The following is a 26,268-nucleotide window of genomic DNA, read 5'->3' as shown; positions in this document are numbered from 1 at the left end:
CTTTATCAAATGCCTTACTGAAGTCCAAGTAAATTATATCTACAGCATTCCTCTGGTCCACTAATTTTGTCACTTGGTCAAAGAATGCAATAAGATTTGTCTGGCATGATCTGTTTTTGACAAACCCATGTTGACTTTTAGTGATGACATTGTTTGCATCAAGGTGTTCGCTGATTTGTTGTTTGATTATCTTTTCCAGAATCTTCCCAGGTATTGAGGTCAGGCTGATAGGTCTGTAGTTTCCTGGATCTATTTGTTTCCCTTTTTTGAATATAGGAACTACATCAGCTTTCTTCCAGTCCTCTGGTAGTTCCCCAGTGCTCCAGGGTCTTTGAAAAATATAGTTCAGTGGTTCTGTAAATTAATTTTTGTTTCTTTCAAAGGCAAAAGCTCAATATGATACTGTTCATCAGAAATATTTGGAAGTGAAAAAATTGCATGAAGAAATCAAAGAAGAATGTGAAACAAAAAGACAATATATGTTTGAGCAAACAGAAGCCGATGAGGCTACATTAAACCAACTTAGGTAACTATATTTTAACTTTCCAAGAGAATTATTCTTCAGGCAATCTCCATTTATACATAGAAACAGATCTTGATTCTTTTTGAAAGCTATGTTGTGTTTATATAAAGAATATTTATTTCTTTATTTATTTATTTATTTATTTTTAATCCCATTTATATCCCGCCCTTCTCCGAAGACTCAGGGCGGCTTACAATTTAAGCACAAACCAATGTGCTTAGCAATAGCCTTCATTCTATGTATATGCCTGCTTATTAGGGCTTTCGCCCCCCCAAGCGGCATTATTATAAAGTCAGCTTAATTGCCCCCAACAATCTGGGTCCTCATTTTACCTACCTCGGAAGGATGGAAGGCTGAGTCAACCTTGAGCCTGGTGGGATGCGAACCTGCACTAATTGCAGGCAGCTGGTGTTACTTAAGGAGGCATTAGCCCACTGCTCCACCAAGGCTCCTATTTATATTCTTCTATTCAATTTTGTCCAAATCTCAGAGACTGCCTGGTCAAGTTCCTGCAAGGTTTTTTCAGGCAAAAAATGGTTGGTTTGAAAGAATAGGAGAAATAGTAGAACTTTTGCTAAAGGGAGGAGGAGAAGTAATGTGGTAAGGATTAATTAAGGTATTAATTTAAGCTAATATGTAATACAGGCAAAGTTCGTGGAACTTTCTTGTAGCCAGGAATGAATGAGGAATGGATTCTGGAAGATAAAAAAAACTATCTTGCACTCTGTGCAGGAGAGAGGAAGAGCATAAGGAAAGTGGGCTAGTGGATCTTCTCATGCTGAGTTATTGACAGCAGTTGAAGGGAGAGCTAATATCTTTGGCTTTTTGTAGCTTTTCCCCTTCTCTGAAAGATCCCTGAATCAATTTTGTTCAGTGCATGAACCAATACAGCTCAAATGTATTTTTTAATTTCAGGCAAGAAACAGCCAGAAAAAACTGTTTTGTGCACAGAATGTTTTGGGCGTTCCTGGTTATTATTATATAGAAAGTGTCTTTTATCAGTGATAGCAATCATAATTTAGGTAATGCTCCTAATTACAACAAAACTCTTCTCTGACTTGAGAGCACAACTTCTGTGTTTATGAGATATCCCAATCTTAGTGTTGTGTTTAGTAGTTCTTCTTAACTGTGTACCATTGCAGGTTATCAAAAGAAGGAATTTGCAATCAGAAATTCCTCACCATAGTAAAAACGAAGTTTTGATGAATGTCTGGATTGGATCCTATCTACTACGAGCAGAATTCTGCTCAAGGAACAGGGCTTTCTTCCTGTCCTTTCTTGCTGCAGGTTTTTTCAATAGTATTTTGTAGGATCCTCTCCACAGGAAGGATGGAGGAATCACTAAGTATTGGTTACCCGCCATCATATGAAAAGAAGCTAATTTATCTTCCTTGGCAGATATTTTAAGATATGGAAATACTTCTGCATTCAATTTTTTTAGGACACTTTTTAGAATATAAAATACATACTATATTTCCTCTTAGTGAGCAAGCCCAGTGTCTCTGCTGCTCTCCCTGTCCTCTCTTATTAGCTTCCAATATATAATGTTAAACACTATTATCCTGCAAAAATATTTGTTGGCTAAGTTGACTGACAAACTAAGATTGTAGAAACCTGTGGGCTATAAATCATATGGAAATGAATGAAATTTACATCAAAGTGCTTAGACTTACATGAATGCTAGATATCAGAAGTTAAGAAAGTACTGTTGCTACATTTACTAATGGTATAAGGCAGAGGTCCCCAACCTATGGGCTGCAGCCACCAGGCCACATTAGTGGCTGGCTAGTGCGTGCGCGCACGTATGTGCGCTCACCCCCCTTGTGCCAGCAGTAGCTGATCCCCAAGCCTCATGCTAGCCAAGCCCCCAGCCTCTTGCTGGTTCTTGCCAATCCATGAGCCATGGACCGGCGCTAGTCAACCTGAGAGCTATGCACAGGTCCTAGCCAAGTTGCGTGCTGGAGCTAGCTGAGTTGTGTGCCAGTGCTAGCCGAGCTGCATGCTGCGTATTGGCACTACCATTCCCATTTGCAGAACATGCATGCTCACAGCCCCGTTCACGTGCATGCAGCCACATTTGTGTGTGTGTGCATGCGCGCATAAAGGTGCCTACCTCTCCCTTTCCCACTGGGCCACCAACCCAGAAAGGTTAGGGACCTCTGGTGTAAGGGATACCTGCAGTTATAAAGAGATTGATAGTACTGCAATTATACCAATAAATATTCACTTGAATTTTAATTTATTTGGAGAAATAGATAATTTATTCTTGCTGCTTTTTAGGGATGAGTTAAAAGAGACTGACATGTTTTATGCTGACATCAATAACAAAATACATGGATTGAGGGAGGAAATAGTAGAAAATGAAAATCGCCTTGAAGAGCTAATCAAGCAAGAAGCAGATACAAAAGCAGACTTAAATTCTTGGCGTGATAAAGTAAGTTTTAAATATTAAGTGTAAAGCATGAAGATTTCAAAAATACAACAGCACATGCAATCCTACAATTATATCTACACTTAGGCAATTTGCAATCAACTAATAAATGTGTTATATAGTGCAGTGAAAATATTTAATTAAAAATCACATACATTCCATTTTGCACATTCCAAAATCAGTATCCAGCATGTTTTAGCAACTAGGGCCTACAGATCCCGACAGGTTCCTTTGGGGTTAATATCAACCTTGTTTATCCCTCCTCAGGATGGTTGCCATTAAATTGCTACATATGACAGATAATTAAGGACACGATCTTATTTAGGAATTAGTCCCAATTAATGAGACTTCCTAGTAAACATTTACAGGAATGTACTTTAGTCCTCTATAATTTTGGTATTAATATAATTTTTTATTAATATTGTAACTTCCTATGAATGGAAATTAGCTAGCTGAAAAGGCCTATCAATAATCAGAAACAACACACAATTATTTCCTTTTCTTCCTGCTCTACAGAGCTGAGGGAGCTCACCTGAGTAATATAGGAAGAAGCTGCATGACAAAAGAAAGCTGAGAAGAATTTTCTCTGCAGTTTGCTTGCAAGAACTTTTTCTCACTTTGTCAGTGTTCTTCTGTGAAACAAAAGAAGGACAATTCAGGATTCAAGATGGGTGCAAACATATGTTTGTATCAAGTGATAAACCTATCTAGTCCAGCATTCTGCTTCCTCAGTGGCAAACCAGAGGTGTTTCATGTCATTTGTCCATAAGCACAGTAATACTGCCTCATTCATGTTGCTCAGCAATTGGGTTTCAAAGGCATATCAGACCTTGAAGAGTTGAGAAAGGTTCAAAAGAGTTATACAAGTAACCAAGAAGCTTGAAACATATCTTCAGGAACAATTTAGCTTAGGACAAATGTAGATCAGGAGATTTACACACATCCAATTTTTGTTATAATGTATAAAATTATGTATGATGTAAAGAAATTATGTATTAATAAAGGAAATATCTATAAGAACTGGGATCATCCAATAAAGCTAAATGGTAAGAAATTCAAAACTGAGAAAAGGAAATCCTTCACATAGAGAATAGTTAAGATTATGTGATGTATCTGCATAAGATGTAGTGATATCTATCAATTTAGATTAATTTTTAAGTTGGAGGGTGACGGTTCATTCTCCGAGCTTGTGGGTTGATTTCCGAATATTTCGTTACCAGGCTAGGTAACATCTTCAGCAATGTTTAGGGGAGTCTATAAATTTATAGAAGATATGGCCTTTAGTGGTTCATATTTTGAATATCAACATACATATATATATTTAGGCTCCTTTTGCATCCTTGTATAATTTCTTTCAGTTTTATTTTTTCTTCATACCACAATTCATCTTCATTTTTTTAAAAAATATTTTGCTAGTCCTTTAATATTTTATTTTTCTTTTTTATATACACACTTTTACTAATGAAGCTAGGTATGTACATACAGATTTAAAAAACCTTTCAGACAATAGAGTTCTGTGATTTTCTTAGTAGACTATAATAATATTATGATATACATTTATGATATTGTTTGAAGTCAATGTTAATTAAATAATGTATTGTAATAATAGGAAAGGCGTTTGAAGTTGAAAATTTCAGGACAAGAAAGTGAAAACAAACAGTTGATGGATGAGCTTCTTGCAGAGATGAAGACTATGGAAAGCTCAGTGAGTTTTAGAATTCACACACACACACACACAGACACACATATATATATATATATATATTATATATATAAATGTTTTTTCATTCAATTCATGTGATATGAAATTATGTATTTTCATAATTATTATGTATTTTCATAATTATTCGTATGATATATATGCTATCTGTAGAAATCCAATAAAGACTCTGATCTACAAAAACTGAAGGATAAGCTTGCAAACGATCTTCGGCAGTTCACTTGTTTGCAAAATGAAATCCAATATCTTAAAAATGAAAATGCTGGATTTATGTACAAATTCAGAGAAAGGTAAGTGGCGTTGTGTTAACACCCAAAAGCTTACATTCTGAATAACCCCAATTTAACAATATTTCATTTTTAGTCTTTTTATTCTCATTGAAGACATAATCATTTGAGTTGTATGTCAAATTTGGAGAGATTAGATGATTTCTGTTGAACTTCCCTAGAATCTGATTTAGCCTAACTTCAGGTACTAATGCTAAACTGATAATTTATAATGAGTGTTTTCAAATTTAAAAGTGATATTATCCCATCCTAGTACATAAACACAAAGTCCATCTTGCCCATACTAAGGTGATATGAAATGGGGCAGGGAAGGGAGAAGAGGTTAAAAGAGGCCAAAGAGAATACAGCTAGTTCTTGACTTACAACAGTTCATTTAGTGACTGTTCAAAGTTACAACAGCACTAAAAAAATGAGTTATTATTGTTTTTCATTCTTATGACTATTGCAGCATCTCCATGGTCACATGATCAAAATTTAGATGCTTGGTAACTGACTCATATTTATGATGGCTGCAATGTCCTGGGGTCATGTGGTTACCTTTTGTGGCCTTCTTACAAGCAAAGTCAACCGGGAAGCCAGATTAACTTAATAGCCCTGTTACTAACTTAACAACTGCAGTAATTCACTTAACAGCTGTGGCAAGAAAGGTTTTAAAATGTGGCAAAGCTCATTTAACAACTGTCTCACTTAGCAACAGAAATTTTGGGCTTAATTTTGGTCATAAGTTGAGGACTATCTGTACTGTAGTAACAACAGACTAATTTTGCTTCGTCTCAGGGTTAAGAATATTTTTTTAGATTTTTAGATTTTATTGAGATTTTTATACCGCCCTTCTCCCAAAGGGACTCAGGGCGGTTCACAGGGCATAAATATAAACACCAATACAAACATTAAAAAATAATTAAATTAATGCCCAAGTTAAAACCAGAATAATATGCAATATGAACTCCTTGGAATAAGCAACAGTGAATGTGAATACAAAGTGGCCATTTAAGAATTGTATGCAATTAATTAATTCTTAGCCTAATTAGTACTAATTAATTTTAGCAGATTTAAAGCCTATGTTTGCTTAGTAAGCAGCAATTAATCAAATATGGAAGTGATATAATAATTTTTAAAATGTATATTGTGTTCCTAAGAAAATGTTTATACTATGTGTTTGTTAAAACAAGAAAGCAGCTTTACCATGTCTTAATAAATTTCCCTGAAAACTCACTCATTCTACAGTTTTAAAAAATGTTTTCTAAGTGTGCAGATCAGATTACAAAAATTATTTAAATGATGGAATCAGGTACTTCTTGATTTACAACCATAAGTGAGCCCAGAATTATAGTAGTAAGTCGTTTCAGTTGGAAGTTGTAGCATCAAGGGACCGGATTGGATGATACAACTATTTTTTATGGTTGCTAAGTGAATGCCACATTTATGAAGTAAATGCTGTGGTCATTAAGTAAATGCCACCATTGTTAATCAAAAGCCATGATTGTTAAGTGAATCCATTTTCCCCAATGGACATTTTTTGCCAGAAACCAGAAGTAAATACTGGCAACCAGCAAAAAATGTTGCAAATTTCAGTCACATGACCGCAGGACATTGCAAATGGCCATAAAGTTGAGCTGGATGCCAAGCTTCCAAAGTGATCAAGTGAGCATCAGGATGAATGTGGCCATTGTAACTTCAAAAAACAGGTTGCAAGTAGCTCTGATGTGGTCTATCATTAAGCGACTGGTCATAAGTTGAGGACTACTTTATAAATTTTGGTCAAGAATAAATTGTGCCAAATAGTATAGAAGAAAATTACAAGTGAGACAAAGGAATACAATGAAGTTACAAAGATATAAGTGTAAAAGATAGTTGAAAAGAGATAGTATAGGTAATATTTATATCTTAACAGAAGAAACATAGAACAAGGTAACAGAAATGGAGCTGTTAGATTTTAGAGGAATGTGCAGATATGTTAGGCATAACAAGGGAGATGTGGTAATCTAATATTAAAATTGGTGCCACTTTGCATATCAAAATGTCAAAGTAGAAATCATAAGAAAGCAACTAATTTGTTAGACCATTATCTAAGAAAAATGTTCCCAAGGTTTGCTTCTATACCTGAGGAGTTAGCATAATATTTGAAAAGAAGACAGTGTAATATCATTTTTTAGCAATCAAGAAGTATTTCAGGAAAATACAGAATGTCTATTTTGAATAAATTAGTGAAAACCATGATTAAAGATACAATTATCAAAACTGAGTTATGCATGAATATGTTTAGTGAAGTTAGTCAATAACTAGTTTATAATTTTGCTAAGGCATGGCTTGTTTTAACCATACTTTGTTAAGAATGCTGCGGTGGGGGATTAATGCATAATGTTAAGTATAAACCATGGTTCAATACTATTCTGTGAGAACAACTCTGTGGGAAATTTGCCGCTACAACAATAGACTGCCTTGTTCTTAGGTTAATAATTGTATTACACCTCAGAACAACTATTCATGTAAATAGTTGGTCATTTAACTTGGTCATTTAAATATCTTGGTCATTTAACTAAATCCATTTGCACTAGCAAAAATGTAAAGCAAGGTTATATTCTTACCCCACTTTTATTTAACTTTTACATTAACAATATTGTTGAGATGTTTGCTAAACCAGAATGCTATACTCCTTCCCTTGCCCGCTGCCTCATTTTTGTTCTCCTTTATGCTGATGCCTAAGACTTTGTCTTTAACTTAGTAAGCCTCCAAGATGCCTTAAAGTTCTATCACTTTACTGCTCTAGTGAAAACCATCAAATAAATTATTCTAGAAAAAAGTACTGCTATTCTATAGGAATCAATTTAATGCCCCAATTAGATGGATGATCAATGGTAAAAATATCAAGCATCTGAAAATCTAGATGTCTGTTTTAAATGTTCTACTTGTTGGTCTACTCAAACAAGAGATCTTCTAATGAAAGCCCCCAAAGTAATCCTTGCAGTTGCTAAATTTGCAGAATTATTTTCCAGCAGCTATTAGACTAATTAAAACCAAAGGTCTAGGTTTGGTGCTCAGTTAAATATTTATAAGGAGTCTCCTAGTTTAGAAGCAATTTAATAAAAATTCTTCAAAATTTTAGTATGAGTTTCTTATTGAACTTTCATTGTTCTAACATGACTAGAATTTGTCTGGATTTCCCTTGGGGTTCAATTAAGATTTTGTCGTCTTAGATTCTAGCTGAAGCAAGTCCATCTCACCTTACTGGATAGGGGTCTCTTCCAACCTAAGAAGACAAATTAATGACAATTTAAATCTAATATCTTTATCACTGTCCCATACAAAATCTCTCAGCTATTTTTGTGCTCTTCTAGTTTTACTATAGAAGGGAAACTCTTTTGTGATTCCTAGTAATTTCATGTTCATGTACAAATGGTTTTCTTGACAATGAGACCAAAGTGCTTTCTGCTGAGATGTTTTTTCTCAGCTGTCTAGCCTACAGCTCTCCCAGTCAGTTAATAATCATGTCCAGCCTAACTAGCATTTGAAGATGAAAATTTTAAGTTTCTCCACAACAAATAAGGGTTACATTTATAATGGTAAATACAGCTTTGTCATCCTTTTTTGTTTACTCTATAAATATATTTTAAAAATAAATTTGTATTATATCAATGAACACCCGATTATAAAAGATGAAACAAACTGTGGCATTTCTTTATAAAAGCATAACAAAATATGTAGCCTTTCTAAACTACTAAAAAGTGCTAATGTTGTAAGCAGCTTTTAAATTTGTTTTAAATAGTGCAAGAAGGAAAATGGAATATCAGTCAGAAATTCAGGTTTTGCAGAAAAATATTCGTAGACTGGAAGAACATTTAAAAAAAGTAAATAAAGAACTTTATACTGCTGAATTGACCTATGATGACACCAAAACAAAACTGGAGGAACTGAATGAAGGCATTGTTAAAGAAAAATCACGTTTCAAGGTTGTTTAATATTATTGAATTATATTTAATTATAAGCTATTAAATTATTGCACTGAGCAGAATAGAATATTACTGCATTAATCCAATTTTGTATTTAAAGAAATTGTTTTTCTGGATAAAACAAGTTTTCAGTAATAGTTATTTCATTCATAGAAAAAAAAATTTCTAGTTCAAGAAGCTTGCCAGGCCACTTTTTCTAGTATGTTTTAGCCATATTTTGCATTATTCTTTTCTATGCACTGTTTGTAAATCTAGAAGCAAGCATAACTATTCAAGAGAGCTATTAGCAGATAGATTTTTACATCCATTGCTAATGAAGAAGTATATTGTATTCTTCATCCTACTTTGACAGGATGTCAAACTCTGCACCTAGCATAGCTAATCATTATATGTTAGATTTCTTATGACTTGTAGTTGAATTTTACTAAGGTTTTGATTATTTCAAATTTCTGTAATTGAAAACGTAATTCTTATAGAATTAAAACATTCTTTGACCAAGTGACAAAATTAGTGGATCAGATGAATGCTGTGGATATAATTTACTTGGACTTTAGTAAGGCATTTGATAAAGTAGAACACAACCTTCTACTTGATAAGATAGAAAAATGTTAGTTAGACAGAATCACCACCAGATGGATTCATAGCTGGCTGACCAGCCATACGTAGCGTGTGGTCCTCAATGGAACCGCATCTACATGGAGGAAAGTATGTAGTGGGGTGCCCCAGGGCTCTGTTCTGGGCCCAGTGCTCTTCAACATCTTCATCAATGATTTGGACAAAGGGATAAATGGGGAACTCTTCAAATTTGCAGACGACACAAAGCTGGCAGGAATAGCCAAGACTCCAGAACATACAGTAGGCTTAAGATACAGGAGGATCTGGACAGACTTGAACACTGGGCGCTATCCAACAAAATGAAATTCAATGGTGAAAAAAGTAAGGTTCTACATTTAGGCAAGAAAAAACAAATGTACAGGTATAGTATAGGGGTACCTTGCTCAATAGTAGTAACTGTGAGAGGGATCTCAGAGTCCTAGTGGACAATCACTTCAATATGAGCCAGCAGTGTGACTTTGGGCCAATCACTTTTTCTCAGTCCTACCCACCTCACAAGGTTGTTATTGTGAGAAAAACAGGAGGAAGAAGGAATATTAAGTATGTTGAGTTTCTGATAAAATAATAAAGGCAGGATAAAATCTAACAAATAAGAAGGTGAATTCTTGTTACTATAGTGATTTCTTCTCTTTGCAATACTATACTATTTCTGATACTGTTCCAAATAATTTGCCAATCTCCAAATTTTAAAATGTTTGGGTAGCTACAAAAGAAAGAAGCAAGATTTGATTGCCTGCTTCCTAAGGCTTAGACAGAATGATTGGCCCGGTCACACATTTAAGGCTTGTGCCTAAGGTGGGACTAAAACTCACAGTCTCCTGGTTTCTAGGCCAGCACCTTAACCACTATACCAAACTGACTGTCTGTGAAAAATTACTCTAATTATTTTCATGGAAGAGTTCTATCTGTGGAAGATAACCTATAGCAGGACACCAGTTCTTGCACTTGCATTATTGAGACACTGTGTAATATGACTTACCCTTCCCCAGTGCTTTTTTTGTAAAAGAAAAAGGTGCCGGGACTCACACATGTCATAGAACCCGCCTTGCCTACCCTACAAGGTTCCATCCAAAAAAGGTGCCGGAACTCCGTTCTGAGCGTTCTATGAGAAAAAAAGCCCTGCCCTTCCCCCAGTAAATGCTGGACAATCATTCTGGTTTCTTTTTAAGTTGCATATTCTTCCTGGAGTCATTCATATTGGAGGTGGGGGGAGAAACAGGAAGATCAGTTTGAATGCTTCATTAAAGCAATCCTGTAACATGGCCTTAATAATTAAAACGATGTAGAAATAGTGACCCAAAAGTTAAGTATGCTACAGCCAGCCTTTAAAGAGAATACTTAAATTGGTTAGTTACAAAAGCAATCCAACTGACCCCTTTTCATCTGATTTGCAATTATTTATTTTGTGTAGTTTCTGTGTTTTTTGTCTACTCCTATTGATTGCAATTGTTCTATTTATGTTATAGAATTTGGAAGAGAATATAAAAAAACAAATTAGAGATGAAATAAGTGCTTGGAAGCTGACTCAGGTAAGGGAAATATTTTTTAAAATGTTTGTTCAGAATATTTTTTTATTATTTCAATTATTCACATCATCTCTTCTGTATAATTTATGGCATGATGTATGGGAAGAGTGCTTGAATGCTAAGCTACACATAGATAGTACTAAAATCATTTTACCCTACTGAAGGTACTTCAAGGAAGAACTTATAGAAAGCTGTTTTCTTGGGTGTCTACTTTTCTTGCCTGGTAGGGGAGGAACCATCAGCTCCAGATGCTCATATGATCAAATTGTATCTTTCTTTTTTTTCAAAACCATTAATCCAATCTGTAAAAAAATTATATATGAAAAGGAGCAGTTTGCTTGCTGCCCTGTAGGTAAATTTAAAAGTCCCCTTAAGTCCCTAAAACCAAATACCTTTTAAAACACTAGTTAACAAAAGAACAACTTTCAGATTACAGAATTAAAAGATGAAATAGATAATTTACAAATTACATATATGTAACCATTTCTGCTTATGATTAGGTTGTTTTTTTTCCACGTGGGACTTCTACAGGATTTATAGGACCATCCAGCTATTATGGTGGTCATACATCACAGCTGAAAATTTTCCTAAAGTGCAGCAACAAGACAGCAACAAAATTCCCAGATTTCTAACAGGCAATTCAGTACATCTCTTTTTTCACTCTATCCCCTATGCATTCAATTTGAAGCAGGATTATCTAGAACAGGGGTAGGCAACCTCGGCTCTTTTATGACTCATGGACTTCAACTCCCAGAATTCCTGAGTCAGCAGGAATAGCTGACTCAGGAATTCTGGGAGTTGAAGTCCATGAGTCATAAAAGAGCCGAGGTTGCCTACCCCTGATCTAGAACCTATTTTTACACCAGGGCTCACGTGTGTGAAATAATGATGCATTCACTTGAAAGAAAGACAATTTTCTTTTCAAATAATTTATCTTAAAATCAGAAAATTGTCTTCAGTTTATGAGAGGTAGATACATATAGGGATGAGGGTTTTTCTTTTTTAATTTAAAGGCATCTCTGAATTCAAATACAGGACAGAAAGTCTCATAGGCATCTGACAAAAAGCAAGATGATGAAAAAAAAATGATTCAGTTTGGATATTGGAATTATTACAGCATTCCATTTGGATGCTCCAGGTTCCTGAAGGGTCTAATTTCCTCTATTGTCTACTATTCCATCCAGGATCCCAACAGAAAACAAACATTGTGGCAGGCTGGTTATAAACAGATGACTTTTTGAAAAGCAGCTGTTTTCTTCTGAAACTTGGAAGAGAAATACTGTATTGTTGTTGTTGTTGTTGTTGTTGTTAGCTGCGAAGTCATGTCCGGCCCATGGACAACGTTCCTCCAGGCCTTCCTATCCTCTACCATCTTCTGGAGTCCATTTACGCTCACGCCTACTGCTTCAATGACTCCATCCAGCCACCTCATTCTCTGTCGTCCCCTTCTTCTATTGCCCTCAATCTTTCCCAGCATTAGGCTCTTCTCCAGTGACTCCTTCCTTCTCATTAGGTGGCCACAGTATTTGAGTTTTAGCTTCAGGATCTGGCCTTCTAAAGAGCAGTCAGGATTGATCTCCTCCAGGACTGACCGGTTTGATTGCCTTGCAGTCCAAGGGACTCGCAGGAGTCTTCTCCAGCACCACAGTTCAATGCTGTCAGCATAATGATGATAGTAGCATATTTTCTGCCAGGAATCATGCAGTTTCAACTACAACTTCCCTATTTCTAGTAGACACTGTAATTCAAAATCTTTTTGCGTTTTCTAGCATTCTTTCCAGTTTGCTCGCAGAAATCCATCATTTAAGGAATTCTTTAAAAAGCATACAGGTTGAAGACTTTTAAAATTACCATGAAAATGTGGTGGTATGCTTAAAAATACAGTGTGTGAATATTAATTGTTTCAGGCAATATCTGTCTGAGATATGTATTTTTGACAAATGGAACTGTCTATTTTTGGATGTCTCCCTTTAGTTCAAGTACTTCAGTAAACATATTTTGTTTATTTTATAAACAGAAAAGAATTAAAGCACTACAATTAGAGTTAGAAAGAAAGAAAAAGGAACATGACAAATTACAGGAAAAAGTTAAGAATAAATTTAAAAAATATGAGCTGCTTTCAGCTGAACAAGTAGAAATACTGGAAAAAAATAAAGATATATACAAAGAACTTACTGAGGTAAGTTAAATAAGAACATGTTTAAACATTGCTCCATTATACTTCGCTTGTTGTGCTTTTGCATTTTCTTCACAGAATATAATGGGATACAAATTGACATTTGGAATAAATCAACATGTCAGTATGAAATTAAATGTAAAATAGCTTGTTCTCTGTGGCTGTAATGGCTTTAGTGATATGCAAAAAAAGAGACTGAAATAATTTTATTTTCAAAATGGCACATTAATGGCAATACTATCAGCTCTTCCCCAAGGGACAAAACTCAGTAGAATCAATGTAATAAAGACCAAAAGGCTTATTGGGAATGTGGGAGGAATTGTACATCTTTGTTTTTACTTGTACATGTGTTTTAGTGAAAACCAGTATTGTAGGCTTCCTCATGCTAAGAATAAAGCTTTTTATGTTGGGTTACTGCCCTCTGTATTCCATGACTTCTGGATTTTATTGGGGTCTAGGAATCTGAGCTGCTAAATTATTAGTTCAGCTTACTCCAGAGAAAATCTAGATGTCTGTTTTAAATGTTCTACTTGTTGGTCTACTCAAACAAGAGATCTTCTAATGAAAGCCCCCAAAGTATTCCTTGCAGTTGCTAAATTTGCAGATCAGTTTAGTAAGAATTATTTTCCAGCAGCTATTAGACTAATTAAAACCAAAGGTCTAGGTTTGGTGCTCAGTTAAATATTTATAAGGAGTCTCCTAGTTTAGAAGCAATTTAATAAAAATTCTTCAAAATTTTAGTATGAGTTTCTTATTGAACTTTCATTGTTCTAACATGACTAGAATTTGTCTGGATTTCCCTTGGGGTTCAATTAAGATTTTGTCGTCTTAGATTCTAGCTGAAGCAAGTCCATCTCATCTTACTGGATAGGGGTCTCTTCCAACCTAAGAAGACAAATTAATGACAATTTAAATCTAATGTCTTTATCACTGTCCCATACAAAATCTCTCAGCTGTTTTTGTGCTCTTCTAGTTTTACTATAGAAGGGAAACTTCTGGATTTTATTGGGGTCTAGGAATCTGAGCTGCTAAATTATTAGTTCAGCTTACTCCAGAGAAAACAGTGCAATTTCATTTTTGCAGCCACTATCTCCAGGTGGTGCAGTGAATGATATTCTACTAGTGGGAACTCTCCACTAATCCATCTGCCCGTCTTTCCTGTAGCCATGATAACTTGTCAGGCTCTCCTCTCTTTCCCAAGCATTCTGAGGGACAACGTTGTCATTTTCTTTACACTCTGGCAGATTTTGCCCTTTTTCCTCCAGACTTCGAAATGATAAGAGAAGATATAAGTGGGTCACCAGTTATTTCACTGCTTGTTTTTGTGTTTTTCCTTTTACCATCTGGAGGGAGCAACTAACTGACTGAATAAAGTTCAGTAGTGGGAACATTGGGTAGACCTGTTGCTAAAGATTTGAGAAATCTGGCCAATGACTAATGGAAGTGATAAAGTTTAATAACAAGTGTATGAGACTTCATTTTGATTAGATTCTGTTACTCTTTTTTGATCTGCATTTGTATTTTTCAGAAAATAGCCGAATTAAATCAGAAGATTCAAGAACTTGATGACAAGGAAGAAAATGTGAAAAACGAATTAGAAAATAAGAAGAAATATTTTCAGGGCCTATTAGATGATAAAAAGGTGAATATGTTCATATTAACATTAATAAGTTTTATTTTCAAATGCTAAATAAATGCTTGTCCTCCCTGATCTTGAATGTATCTAAACTTTTCTGTAGGTGGTACAGTATTCCTTTCCCTTTCTTAAATGAATCTAATCATAATTTTGAGATGGAATAAAATATAAACTCATGTTGGGGTCACTTCTATTTCTTTATTATGAGTATCGGCTCATAATATTTTGGAGACTTTGAAGAAAGGAAGGTAAAAATCAATATGAGGAGGAAAAAGTATTCAACTCTGATAGAAATAGCCTGCTGTTTGTACCTTTGCACAGCAGATGGCATCTTTTTGTAAATTATGGTAGATGTTTACTACTGTAGTTGTCTATGTTAGCAAATGAGATATTTTGGCTATTATTATGAATACTGGGTTTATATAAATGTATTTATAATTGCAGGCCTTTGTATAAAATGTCTTATGTGTATTGTTGTTGTGTTGCATTGGTTTTTATTGCGCATATTTGTAAGTGATTAAGAAGTTAATGTGGTTAACCAGGAGAGTTCACATCTATAATTCAATCAAAACAGTGCTTTTAATCTTACTCTAGAGTCCCTAATTCTTTTTTGAATAATAACAACAACAGCAGCATTGACAAAAGCCCCCTGCATCCAGGGGTAATTGGGCAAAACTGAGAATTACTGTATCACTTAATCCTAAAATACAGTATGGGGGGGAAGCAATCACAAATAAATGTAAAAGTAGTCAGGGAAATTGTATATCTGGATATCCTTCACCCTCTCACCTTTATCTGATAAGTGAAATTAGGCAAAATGCAGAAATGGAATAACAAATACTAAGCAATATAAATTAAAACAGGAGACAAGAGAAAAGGAATTAACTAAACAAAGTTTATGCTAGTACTGTTCGCAACACATATCCATATCTTTTTTTCCTTGCAAACTAACCTTGCTTCTACCATGTTTATGGATCAGTTCAAACAGACCAATCACGTGGGAATGGGATCTTCTTCTTAGTCCATTAACCATCTTCAGCATGGAAGACCCCCATCAGGGTCCCAGGCCAATCAACAGAACCAAGCTATGAGGGTCTTTAGGAAGGCCAAGAGGGTGGGGACAAATCTCACCCCAAGGGGCACGATGTTCCACAGGGTGGGAGCCATGGCAGAAAAAGCCCTTCTTCTGGACTCTGCTAGTTGGAATGTCTGTCACATATCCCTTCTGATGAAATAAATTGGGCAGGACAATCCCATTGGGGTGGGATTGGGCCCATGCCAAAAAAGGGCTTTCAAAGTGATAATGGGCACTTTGAATTGGACCTCAAAGTAAACTGGTAATCAGTGTAGCTTGTACAACAGTGATGTTACATGTCCACATGACTGCATTCTATGCTAGCTGTAGCTTCCAAATATTCTTCAAGGGTAGCCTCATGTAAATCCAAATAAATAAATCCAAATAAATAAATGTAGAGCACATTGCAATAATCCAAACACAAGAATACCAAGGCAGGAGTGACTGAGTGCAAAAACGTATAATCCAAGAAAGGGCACAACTGGTGTACACACAAACTTGTGCATAGGCTGTCCTAGTAATATCAATATCAATAATAACAATATTAGTAATTTTGTAAAAAATAGAATCCGCCATTAGGAAACATCATATTCTTCCTAATTCTACATCAAGTAAATATTTTAAAATAATTGCATTGAATGTTGAATCATATTTAGATGTAGAATCTGGGATGCATTTTCTGGTGAAAGTCATATAGTTTATTGTTTTGCAAGACGTCAGTTTCTGCATTTATTTCTGGGTATTATTTTTTTAGGTTTCTTATAGCTAGCTCCCTTTTCATATTACTAAATTAATTGCTATTTATTATATTTTTATCCTGACTTTATTACTTTAAAAGTGATTTAAGGCAGTGAAGTTACCTAATATTCCTCCCTCTTTCTATTTTCCCCAAAACAACAACCCTGTAAGTTGAACAGAGAGAGAACGACTGGTGCAAAGTCATGTATTTGCATTAACTTTATCTAAAATATTTTAGCATTTGCTCTAATCTCTGTACCCTACTTGGCTCTTTTGGGTGGCTTGGCAGAGTGTGATTTGGGTAGGAATTAATACTGTTCATGGGGAAAAGTGATACCTTCTAACTTGAAAGAGGGAATGGTATGTGTTCCCTCCTGAAGAGGCCATTTCTCATTTCAGCATATTAAATAACTATGCAGTCTCCAGGTTTTGCTTTCTGGGAGAATTCTAAAGAACATGTTAGGGCTTCAGCTAAAAAAAATTCTATAAAAAATGAAATATCTGGACCCATTTCGGCCAATAATCAAACCTGGGCATAGCACTGAAACAGCATGGTAGATAATCATTGTCTGGAACTTCATGGAGGGAGGTGGACAAAAGTCTGTTACAATCAGACTTCTTGGTGATATTACTATTGATTGTGTTATTTCTCTGAACCACCTTTGAGGGGTTTGGAGTTTTAGACATCATGTTAAAGTGGTTCCATTCCTTCCTAAGTGGACAATTCCAGTCATTGATAATGGGAGATTAGTGGTTAAGCCTGGGGTCTCCTCCAATATGGAATGCCTTTGAAGGTAATTCAGAAAGTACAACCACTGATTCAGTGGTTAGACTAATGATGAGGGTAAGGAGTATAAAACCAGCCGTAGTTCAAACTATATGATTTGACCTCCATGTAGCTTCAGAATCATCTTTTCCAAGTAGATGAGGTCCACCTGTGCATTCTTTCCAATAGTGAAAATCAGAAAGAGCGGCGACTAAATACCCAGGGGCGTTTTAAATGTTGAAAAAGTAACTGAATCCCAATTGGAACTTTATTTCTCAAAGCATGTGGATTGAAGATCTTTTATTTCCTATTTTTCATTGTCTATTTCTGTTGGAAATCTGGATTCTTTCTTATGAAAAAAAAAGAAAAAAGAAAAACTGAAAAGATTAAGACAACTTTGGCACTCAAAGGGAAACTTTAAAAGGGGCCTGGCTGACTGCCCAGGGAAATAGATAAGGTACATAACCTTGAAAACTTTGAAACAACAGCTGCGAAAGGCTTTGTGTTCCCGACCTAGAAAAAAAATTCTCTCTTTTGGATTTTCTAAGTGTAAAGCCTTTAGCTTAAAATACCAATATGGAAGAAGACCAGGAACAAAATTTATTTATGGAGAAAGATCAACAAACTCTCGCTATGTTAAAAACACTAATCCAAATTCTTACCACAACCAATGAAGTACTAAGAGGCTATGTGAAGGAACAAGAAGACAGTCCAAACTTTGACTACAATTAAAGAATCATCTATACAAAATACAATAGAAAAAATGAAACATTCAAGTACGATGACAGAAGAATCTACTATTAAACAAATATTGATATTTGAAAATCCAGAAAAGACATTGACAACTTGGAAAAAGGAAAAGGTTTCTTATACTACTACGAAAATCATTTCTCTTATATACTGATCATGTGAAACAATAATAAAAAGCACAGGAAAGACATATTGAGCAATGACCAAAAATTGAATTCTATATCTTATTTGTAAAACATATTTGTAAATAATAACTTTGATTTAACAAGTGTACCTTTACTGAAATCATGTTACCTAACTTGCATTACATTTCAGTTGCAGTTATGAAAATAGTTCTGTTTTGGGATAAATAATTTAAGGCACCATTGCATGTAATTATACTTTTAAACCTTTTTTTTTAATTTTCAGGAGAAATATTTAGGCATTTCAAGCCAATTTACTAAAGTCAATGAGAAAATTGCACATTTAAAAAAAGAAATTGCAAAATTAAATACTTTAAGGAAAGGACAGGAAAATCATGTAGACAATATAGAAAAAACTGTAGTGATGTTGAGGTAAGAATCACAGTCCAATAAATAATGCATAGTGTTAAGTTGGGAGAGGTGGAATGGGAGCTTTCAAAAATTTCTCACACTTTCAGCCTCTTGCCCCAGTCTCTTACATGGGTCCCCCAGCCCTATAGAGGACATTCTGAGATGCGCACAGTTTGACTCAGAGGGGAAAGAAAACTGAGTAGCTGTATTGTTGCTGTTTAAACACATACAAAAATATATGTATGAGAATGTTTTTCCCTGCTAACAAAAATAAGATACAGGGTTGCTGACAGAAAGGAGATGGGGAAAAGACCGAATAAATAATAATAATAATAATAATAATAATAATAATAATAATAATAATAATAATAATAATAATAATAATAATAAAAAATAAAGCAATAACAACAATAACAGCAACAATAATGAATATGACACAAATTATACCTCAGAACAGATATAAATCAAATAAAAGTTATAAAACTTTTAGAAAATTCAGTCATCACAAAGATGAATTTTGTGAAATATAGATGCGTGCACACAGACACACACACATATATATGATTTACACACTGCATACACACACCATTCAATCAAATTTATTAAGCAAAAGGAAAACAACACAATGAAGTATTACTGTGGTTCATATGAACTGTGTCCTCTCTGACGTTTAACTAATGAATGATTAATATCGCCTATATCTTTATCATCATATTACCTATGAAACCACAGAATGTCTTTAAGATATGCAGTATATCTATGAAATCATTTCAGCTTGTAAAAACTTCTTTGTAAAGAGTTGTAAATCACAGATATTTATGAAAAGCCAAGATTTTCTTAGAATGATGACATCTAATGATGTGCTTTGTGATATCACAGTTTCAGTTCCACCCATTATATACTTATGCATGACCAAAATACAACAGGGATGATGTTTGTGTTGTGACAATATGATATGTTTTGTCATTTGTCCTGGGTACTGATGGTAGATAAACTGTTTTCAAGAACTATAATCATGGAATATTGTGTAGGACAAAAACTGACCTTTCTTCTATTCTAAAGAAGTTAGAACCCTTTTTAAAACATTCCTGTATGACAAAAATATGCTTTTCGTAGTCTTTATGGATGAACAACATTAGTATCAAATAGATTACATAATAATAAAAAAGTAGATGGAGTCAATCTAATCAACCAAGACATTTCCAGATACACATTGACAAACAGACTACGAATTGCTGGTTTCAAATATATGAATTAGAAAATTAAAGTAAGTAAGCGTGTCAGCAGTTTGTTAACCTGGAGGCCTTATAGTAGGAATATAAGATCAGTGTAAGATACACGTTTAATATGCTTACATCATACAAGTATCAAAGAGGAGCAGGGAAGAGTGATGATATCATGAAACCAAATATTGACAACAATTATGAGGAAGAGCTAAAAACTTTTCAGAAAAAGTTGAAGGAAATGTACTGAACTCAATCACAAATGTTAACAGGAAAAAACCAAGAAGAATAAATGAGATACATATTTTAAGATCAGGGAAATGATACAGGAAATTTTGTAACTAAACTAGGAATATTCAAGAGCAATCATCTGATGGAGATTTAAAAAAAGATAGGAAGGAACCTGTTATAAGTTTAACAGTGGGGTTAGAGAATGACACATTTTAGTATATATTTAGGAGCCGTCTTCATCAGCAAGTGAGATAGATTAGCTGATGAGCAGAAAAGCCCCAAGCATAAAGGAAATGCCTACTGAAATTTTTAAAGATTCAGAAAATTATTAACACCTCTCCTCCAATGAATATGGAACAAGCCTCATGGTGGTGCATATACTGTACTTGTACCAAAAAAGAGGACATGTAAGGAAATGTATGGATCACTGAACCATTGCAGTGATTCTTCATGTAAGCAAAATTCTGCTTAAAATCTTGTCTGAACTACAGAGCCATACAGGCAGAGAAAGGATGGCAAATTAATTAGCAAATTACAGAAAAACAATAAAGGATTAAAAATAATTAGCTCATATATGATCAACAAGCAAGAACTTATTTATTTTGGTGTTCTAATTGGCAAGATCAAGTAAACTAGGGATAACCACACTGTATGGAAAGGATCGAGCATTAATGACCAGGTGGTTCCGCCCCAGGTGGCTAATGGACCCTGAAAGGTTCCAGACGGAGCTTGGGACATTTCCTGCTTCCCTTGCCCACGACTCTGCCGAGGCCCTAGTAGAAGCCTGGGAGAGGGCGGCTGCTGGGGCCTTGGATTGAGTTGTGCCTTTGTGGCCTCTGACCCGGCGCAGACCCCGGGTGGCCCCCTGGTTTACCGAGGAGTTCCGGGAGATGAAGCACCAGAAAAGATGCCTAGAGAGCTGTTGGAGGTCCAGCGAATCCGAATCTGATCGAACACAGCTAAGAACTTATCTTAAGTCTTACCTAGTGGCGATGGAAGCGGCAAAGCGTGTTTACTTTTCCGCTCTCATTGCGTCCACAGATAACCGCCCAGCCGCCCTGTTTAGAGTGACCCGCTCCCTGTTTAATCAGGGACCGAGGGATGACCCCTTCCAGGGTAGGGCTGAGGAATTTGTACAGTATCTGCAGGACAAAATCGCTCAGATCCGGACTGGTTTGGAGTCCGACTGGGTGGAATCCGGCGGAGTGGAGAGGGCAGGTCTTGATCATACCATTTGGGGTGAGTTTGACCCTGTGACTGTGGATGATGTGGACAGGATCATGCGTAGACTGAGCACTGCAACTTGTTTACTGGACCCATGTCCCTCCTGGCTGGTTTTGGCCGCCTGGGAGGTGACAGGGCTGGCTCCAGGCAGTTGTCAATGCTTCTTTGATGGAGGGTGTCTTCCCCTCCGCCTTAAAAGAGGCGGTGGTGAGGCCCCTCCTCAAGAAGCCTGCTCTGGACCCGGCCTCATTGAATAACTACCGTACTGTCTCCAACCTTCGCTTTGTAGCGAAGGTTGTTGAGAGTGTTGTGGTGCGTCAGCTCCCGCAATTCCTGGATGAAGCAGACTATCTGGACCCGTACCAGTCCGGTTTCAGACATGGCTATAGCACGTAAACGGCATTGGTCGCACTGGTGGATGATCTCTGGTGGGCCCGGGACAGGGGCTGTTCCTCTGTCCTGGTCCTACTTGACCTCTCAGTGGCTTTTGATACTATCGACCATGGTATCCTGCTGCGACGGCTCGAGGGGTTGGGAGTGGGAGGCACTGTTTTATGGTGGTTCTCCTCCTACTTCTCGGGCCACTTGCAGTTTATATTGGCAGGGGGACAGAGATCTACCCCGAGGCCCCTCACTTGTGGGGTGCCTCAGGGGTCGGTTCTCTTCCCCCTCCTGTTTAACATCTATATGAAGCTGCTGGGTGAGATCATCCATGGCTTTGGGGTGAGGTATCACCAATATGCAGATGATACCCAGTTGTTCATCTCCACCCTGAGCCAACCCAGTGATACCCTTGACATGATGTCCCGGTGCCTGGAGGCGGTGCGGGTCTGGATGGGAAGGAACAGGCTCAGGCTTAACCCCTTCAAGACCGAGTGGCTGTGGATACCGGCATCTCGTATTGTCCAACAAGTTCCATCTCTTTTGATGGGGAGGTATTGCCCCCTCAGAAAGGGCTCACAACTTGGGTGTCCTCCTGGATTCATGGCTTAATTTGGAAGATCATCTAATGGCCGTGACCAGGGGGGCCTTTGCACAGGTTCGCCTAGTGCGCCAGTTGCGCCCCTTTTTGGACCGAGATGCCCTAAGCACAGTTACCCACGCCCTCGTCACTTCTCGCCTGGATTACTGCCTTTGAAGAGCACCCGGAGGCTTCAACTGTTGCAAAATGCAGCCGCGCAGGTGCTTATGGGAGTATCTCGGTACTCCCATGTTACACCACTCCTGTGCGAGCTGCATTGGCTTCCGGTTACCCTCTGAGTGCGATTCAAGGTGCTGGTAATAACCTTTAAAGCCCTACATGGCTTAGGCCCGGGGTACTTGCGAGACCACCTGCTGCCATTTTCAACCTCCCATCGCCCGGTTCGCTCCCACAGAGTCGGCCTCCTCAGGGTTCCGTCGGCCAGGCAATGCCAGCTGGCGACCCCCAGGGGGAGAGCCTTTTCTGTGGGTGCGCCGACCCTCTGGAATGAGTTGCCTCCGGAGCTGCGGATGGCCCCTGACCTTCGCTCCTTCCGCCGTGACCTGAAGACGTGGTTGTTCCAACAAGCGGGCCTGGACTGACTATGATTTTTAATTAGGCTTTTTACTGGGTTAAATTGTCTTGTAATTTTGCATTTATTGTTTAATTTTCTTTTAAATTTTTTACTCTTATGTTTTTTAATTTTTATTGTTGTGAGCCGCCCTGAGTCCTTAGGGAGAAGGGCGGCATATAAATTTAATGAAATGAAATGAAATAAAATGTCCTTAGAAAAGCTAGTTACTCAATAGGGACAGCTTGAGATGGAAAACATTTGTTTATGTGCTATAGTCACCAGGAGCTGAACCTATTTGCTACTAACTAGCTTAAGTACTTAAGTACTTGTCAGTACTTAAAAGTACTGACAAGAATGCCTCAGTTTTGTTACACTTCACAACTTTCTACTGCAGCTAAGCTGTGCATATGTTTTGTTAAAGATTATGGCTTCAGTCCCTTAACTTTCACTTAAAATGTCTTAAGTGGTTAAAAAAAAGGTTTGCCAGTTGAGGTACATATGTGGCTTCATTTAAATCAGGTTCATGTGTTTTATATTATTATATAAATTTATATTCTATATCTATAAAATATCTCTGGAGAAGTGTGTGTGTGTGTGTGTGTGTGTGTGTATGTGTACATTTGGATTTAGCTGGGGAAGTAATGAAGAAGAAATGGTCCAATAAACTGTATGTGCACATTGCCCTTACACATTTATAAAGCATCTCACTAGATTGCAATCACTGTTTCTGCATGAGCAGTTTGCCTAATAGTTCTGAGTAATTTTTCATACAAGTAATGATATATTTTCTTTCCCTTAAAGAGAAAAATATACCAAAATAAAGTCCAAGGAGGAAAATACTCAGAGATTAGTTGATTTTCTCCATGCCCGGCTGGATGCTGTTAGAAAAAAAATAAAGACAGACAACAGAGTATTTGATGAGCTGCTGTGGAATAGAGAAAATGATTTGAAAATTAAGAAGGTTTGTGCTATTTACATCATCATCATCATCATCATCACTATTATTATTATTATTATTATTATTATTATTATTATTATTATTATTATTATTGTTTCATTTTTTCTTGATAAAATGAATATGTACTAAAGTTAAATTGATTTCCTTGACAAAAGTATATCAAACAATATATGGGCATTCTGATGAACCATCTTTGGGGGGAAAACATTAACCAAAAGACACAATGTCCTTCCAATATGGCACTTATTTGTTTCTTATTAATAGTTTTCCTATGAAAGGTCCATGCTCATTTAACTTGTTTCTAACTAATGGTATATGGGAATGACCATGGGAGATAAGGCAAAGAAATGCAATCAAGAGAACAGTTGGAGAAAAGGCAGCTGAGCTCATTAGCAAGAATGTGGGTTGGAGGAGGGGCTCAGAAGAGATCTTCTCTTCTTGGGCTGTAAAGGTGGGGGAGAGAGGTATTCTTTTCAGAACTTGCAAGTTTCTGTTAATATAGCTTTACAATAATGTAAAACTAGCTCATCTGGTTTTTTGTCTCATCTACCTTATAAGCTGATACTAACAGAATTGAGAAATTGGAGGACCATTAGATTTCATACGTGAAGTTCCAAGTATAAGCTAAGTGAGTTTCCACATGAGGAGTTCTGTGGCTGTATAATGCTGATACAAAGCCATACAAAAGTATCAGTACAAAGTTGATCATAGATTGTATATAAATGCAACCCCAACATAGGACTTTTTTTTGTTTCAGCCAGATTGCTTAGTGGAATTGATGAAGATGATGGTTGATCTAAGCTCCCCCAAGTCATAAACATGCAGCCACAGAGCTATTCCCTGATTTTAAAATATGTTATCTCATTTTCCTATTACAGAGAGTAAGAAATATAATCTTCTAAAGAAAGTCCTGGTTGTTTTTCTTTGCATTTTTTCTTCTGAGACTATGTTTGGCATCTAAAATGGGTCCCCTAAGCTTTTTCAGAAAATGATGGACAACTAGATCTAAGCCCTTACTGTAGCAATAGGGCTGCTTATCGGAATATCTTTTAGAAGCTTCACAATATATAAGGCAAGGGTCCCCAAACTCATGAATGCAATGGATGAATTTTGTCTTGTCACTTTTTCTCTTACCAATCTACCTCACAAGCAAGTTTGTATTATGCTAGTGAGAGTGTGTTGTGGGATATTGAAGCAAATCTGTATCTTATATACTTGCATTTGTCATTGAATTGAGTGTGCATTGCATTGCAACTTTTGTCATTTGCCTGTCTTGCCTGCCTTTGCCCATGCTCACAAAGTTGTTGGGACAAGAACGAAAATGAAAAGTGATCCTAGATCTTTACAGAGATAAAGTGGGGGATAACTGTAATCAACCATTAAAGATAAAAAATATTGTCCAGAACTTTTTGGAAGACTATAGTGGAAACAGAATCGTATCTTCCATTCTGTTAACAGTAGCCTCCATTGTATTTTAGTTATTTCCACAAATAAAATGTGACTTTTATTTTCTTGTAGATTACTCCTTTGTATTTTGGTAGTAGCATACTAAAACTACTATACTTTTGTAGCATAGAGTGCATTTGATCAGTAGTGAGTTTCTCACTGGCTGCAAAGTTTCTTGTGCAACGACTCTATATTTGGTGGCCTAGAACACTGAAGTACACTCTACAGAGACCTGCTGTTGAAAATGCAGAAGCCTCAGTTAGTGCAAAATGTAGCAATAGGGCTGCTTATTGGAATATCTTTTAGAAGCTTCACAATATATAAGGCAAGGGTCCCCAAACTCATGAAGTTTCAGATTGTTCATTGACACCTAAATATTTATTACTTGGAAATAATTTAATAAATACCATTTTAAGTAGTAGTAGTATAATTGATGATAATAATAATAGTTGTAAAACAATCAAAATGACCAGATTAAAATTTTGTGGGATTTCTAAGGATAAATTGATGAAGTCTTGTCACACAACAACTGTTGTTGAAAAGAAGAAAGTATGGATAATTGATATGGCAAACCTTGGGGACAGTAGAATAGAAGACAGAGAATTGGAGAAGATCACAGAGTATCAAGATCTGGAAATCAAAGCTAAAAGATTATGGAATGGACTGGCTATGGTGGTCCCAGTGGTTATTGGCACCACTTTCCTATAATGCATCATTTCACATTATTTACATAATAAATAAAAAAGTCAATCACAAACAATAATGGAACATTTGATATGTTTGTTTTAGTCTTGTAAGATGGCCAGAGTCAGTAAAATAGGTGCTATACAAATTAAATAAATAATAAATAATAAAATTATTAAAAACAGAATTAGCCCAAAATTATGGCCAAAAACAAACATGCCTTAAAAATAGGTAGGAACTT

The 26,268-nt window shown here is 36.2% G+C and overlaps 1 protein-coding gene across 1 annotated transcript in view; it reads left to right on the top strand.

Moving 5' to 3' along the window:
* CCDC178 (coiled-coil domain containing 178) overlaps positions 1 to 26,268 on the top strand; it is a 164,116-nt gene that overhangs the window by 38,388 nt on the left and 99,460 nt on the right. The window contains exons 8-17 of the mRNA XM_083360755.1: positions 384 to 526; positions 2,804 to 2,957; positions 4,564 to 4,659; positions 4,828 to 4,964; positions 8,728 to 8,911; positions 10,993 to 11,055; positions 13,070 to 13,231; positions 14,757 to 14,870; positions 18,602 to 18,747; positions 23,741 to 23,900. Coding sequence (XP_083216881.1) covers positions 384 to 526; positions 2,804 to 2,957; positions 4,564 to 4,659; positions 4,828 to 4,964; positions 8,728 to 8,911; positions 10,993 to 11,055; positions 13,070 to 13,231; positions 14,757 to 14,870; positions 18,602 to 18,747; positions 23,741 to 23,900 — 1,359 coding nt within the window. The remainder of the gene's footprint in view (positions 1 to 383; positions 527 to 2,803; positions 2,958 to 4,563; positions 4,660 to 4,827; positions 4,965 to 8,727; positions 8,912 to 10,992; positions 11,056 to 13,069; positions 13,232 to 14,756; positions 14,871 to 18,601; positions 18,748 to 23,740; positions 23,901 to 26,268) is intronic.

Source organism: Vipera ursinii (assembly GCF_947247035.1).
Source record: "Vipera ursinii genome assembly, chromosome: 3".
Taxonomy (NCBI): Eukaryota; Metazoa; Chordata; class Lepidosauria; order Squamata; family Viperidae; genus Vipera; species Vipera ursinii.
Note: the sequence above shows the minus strand (reverse complement) of the source record. Positions and strands in the feature narration are given on the sequence as shown.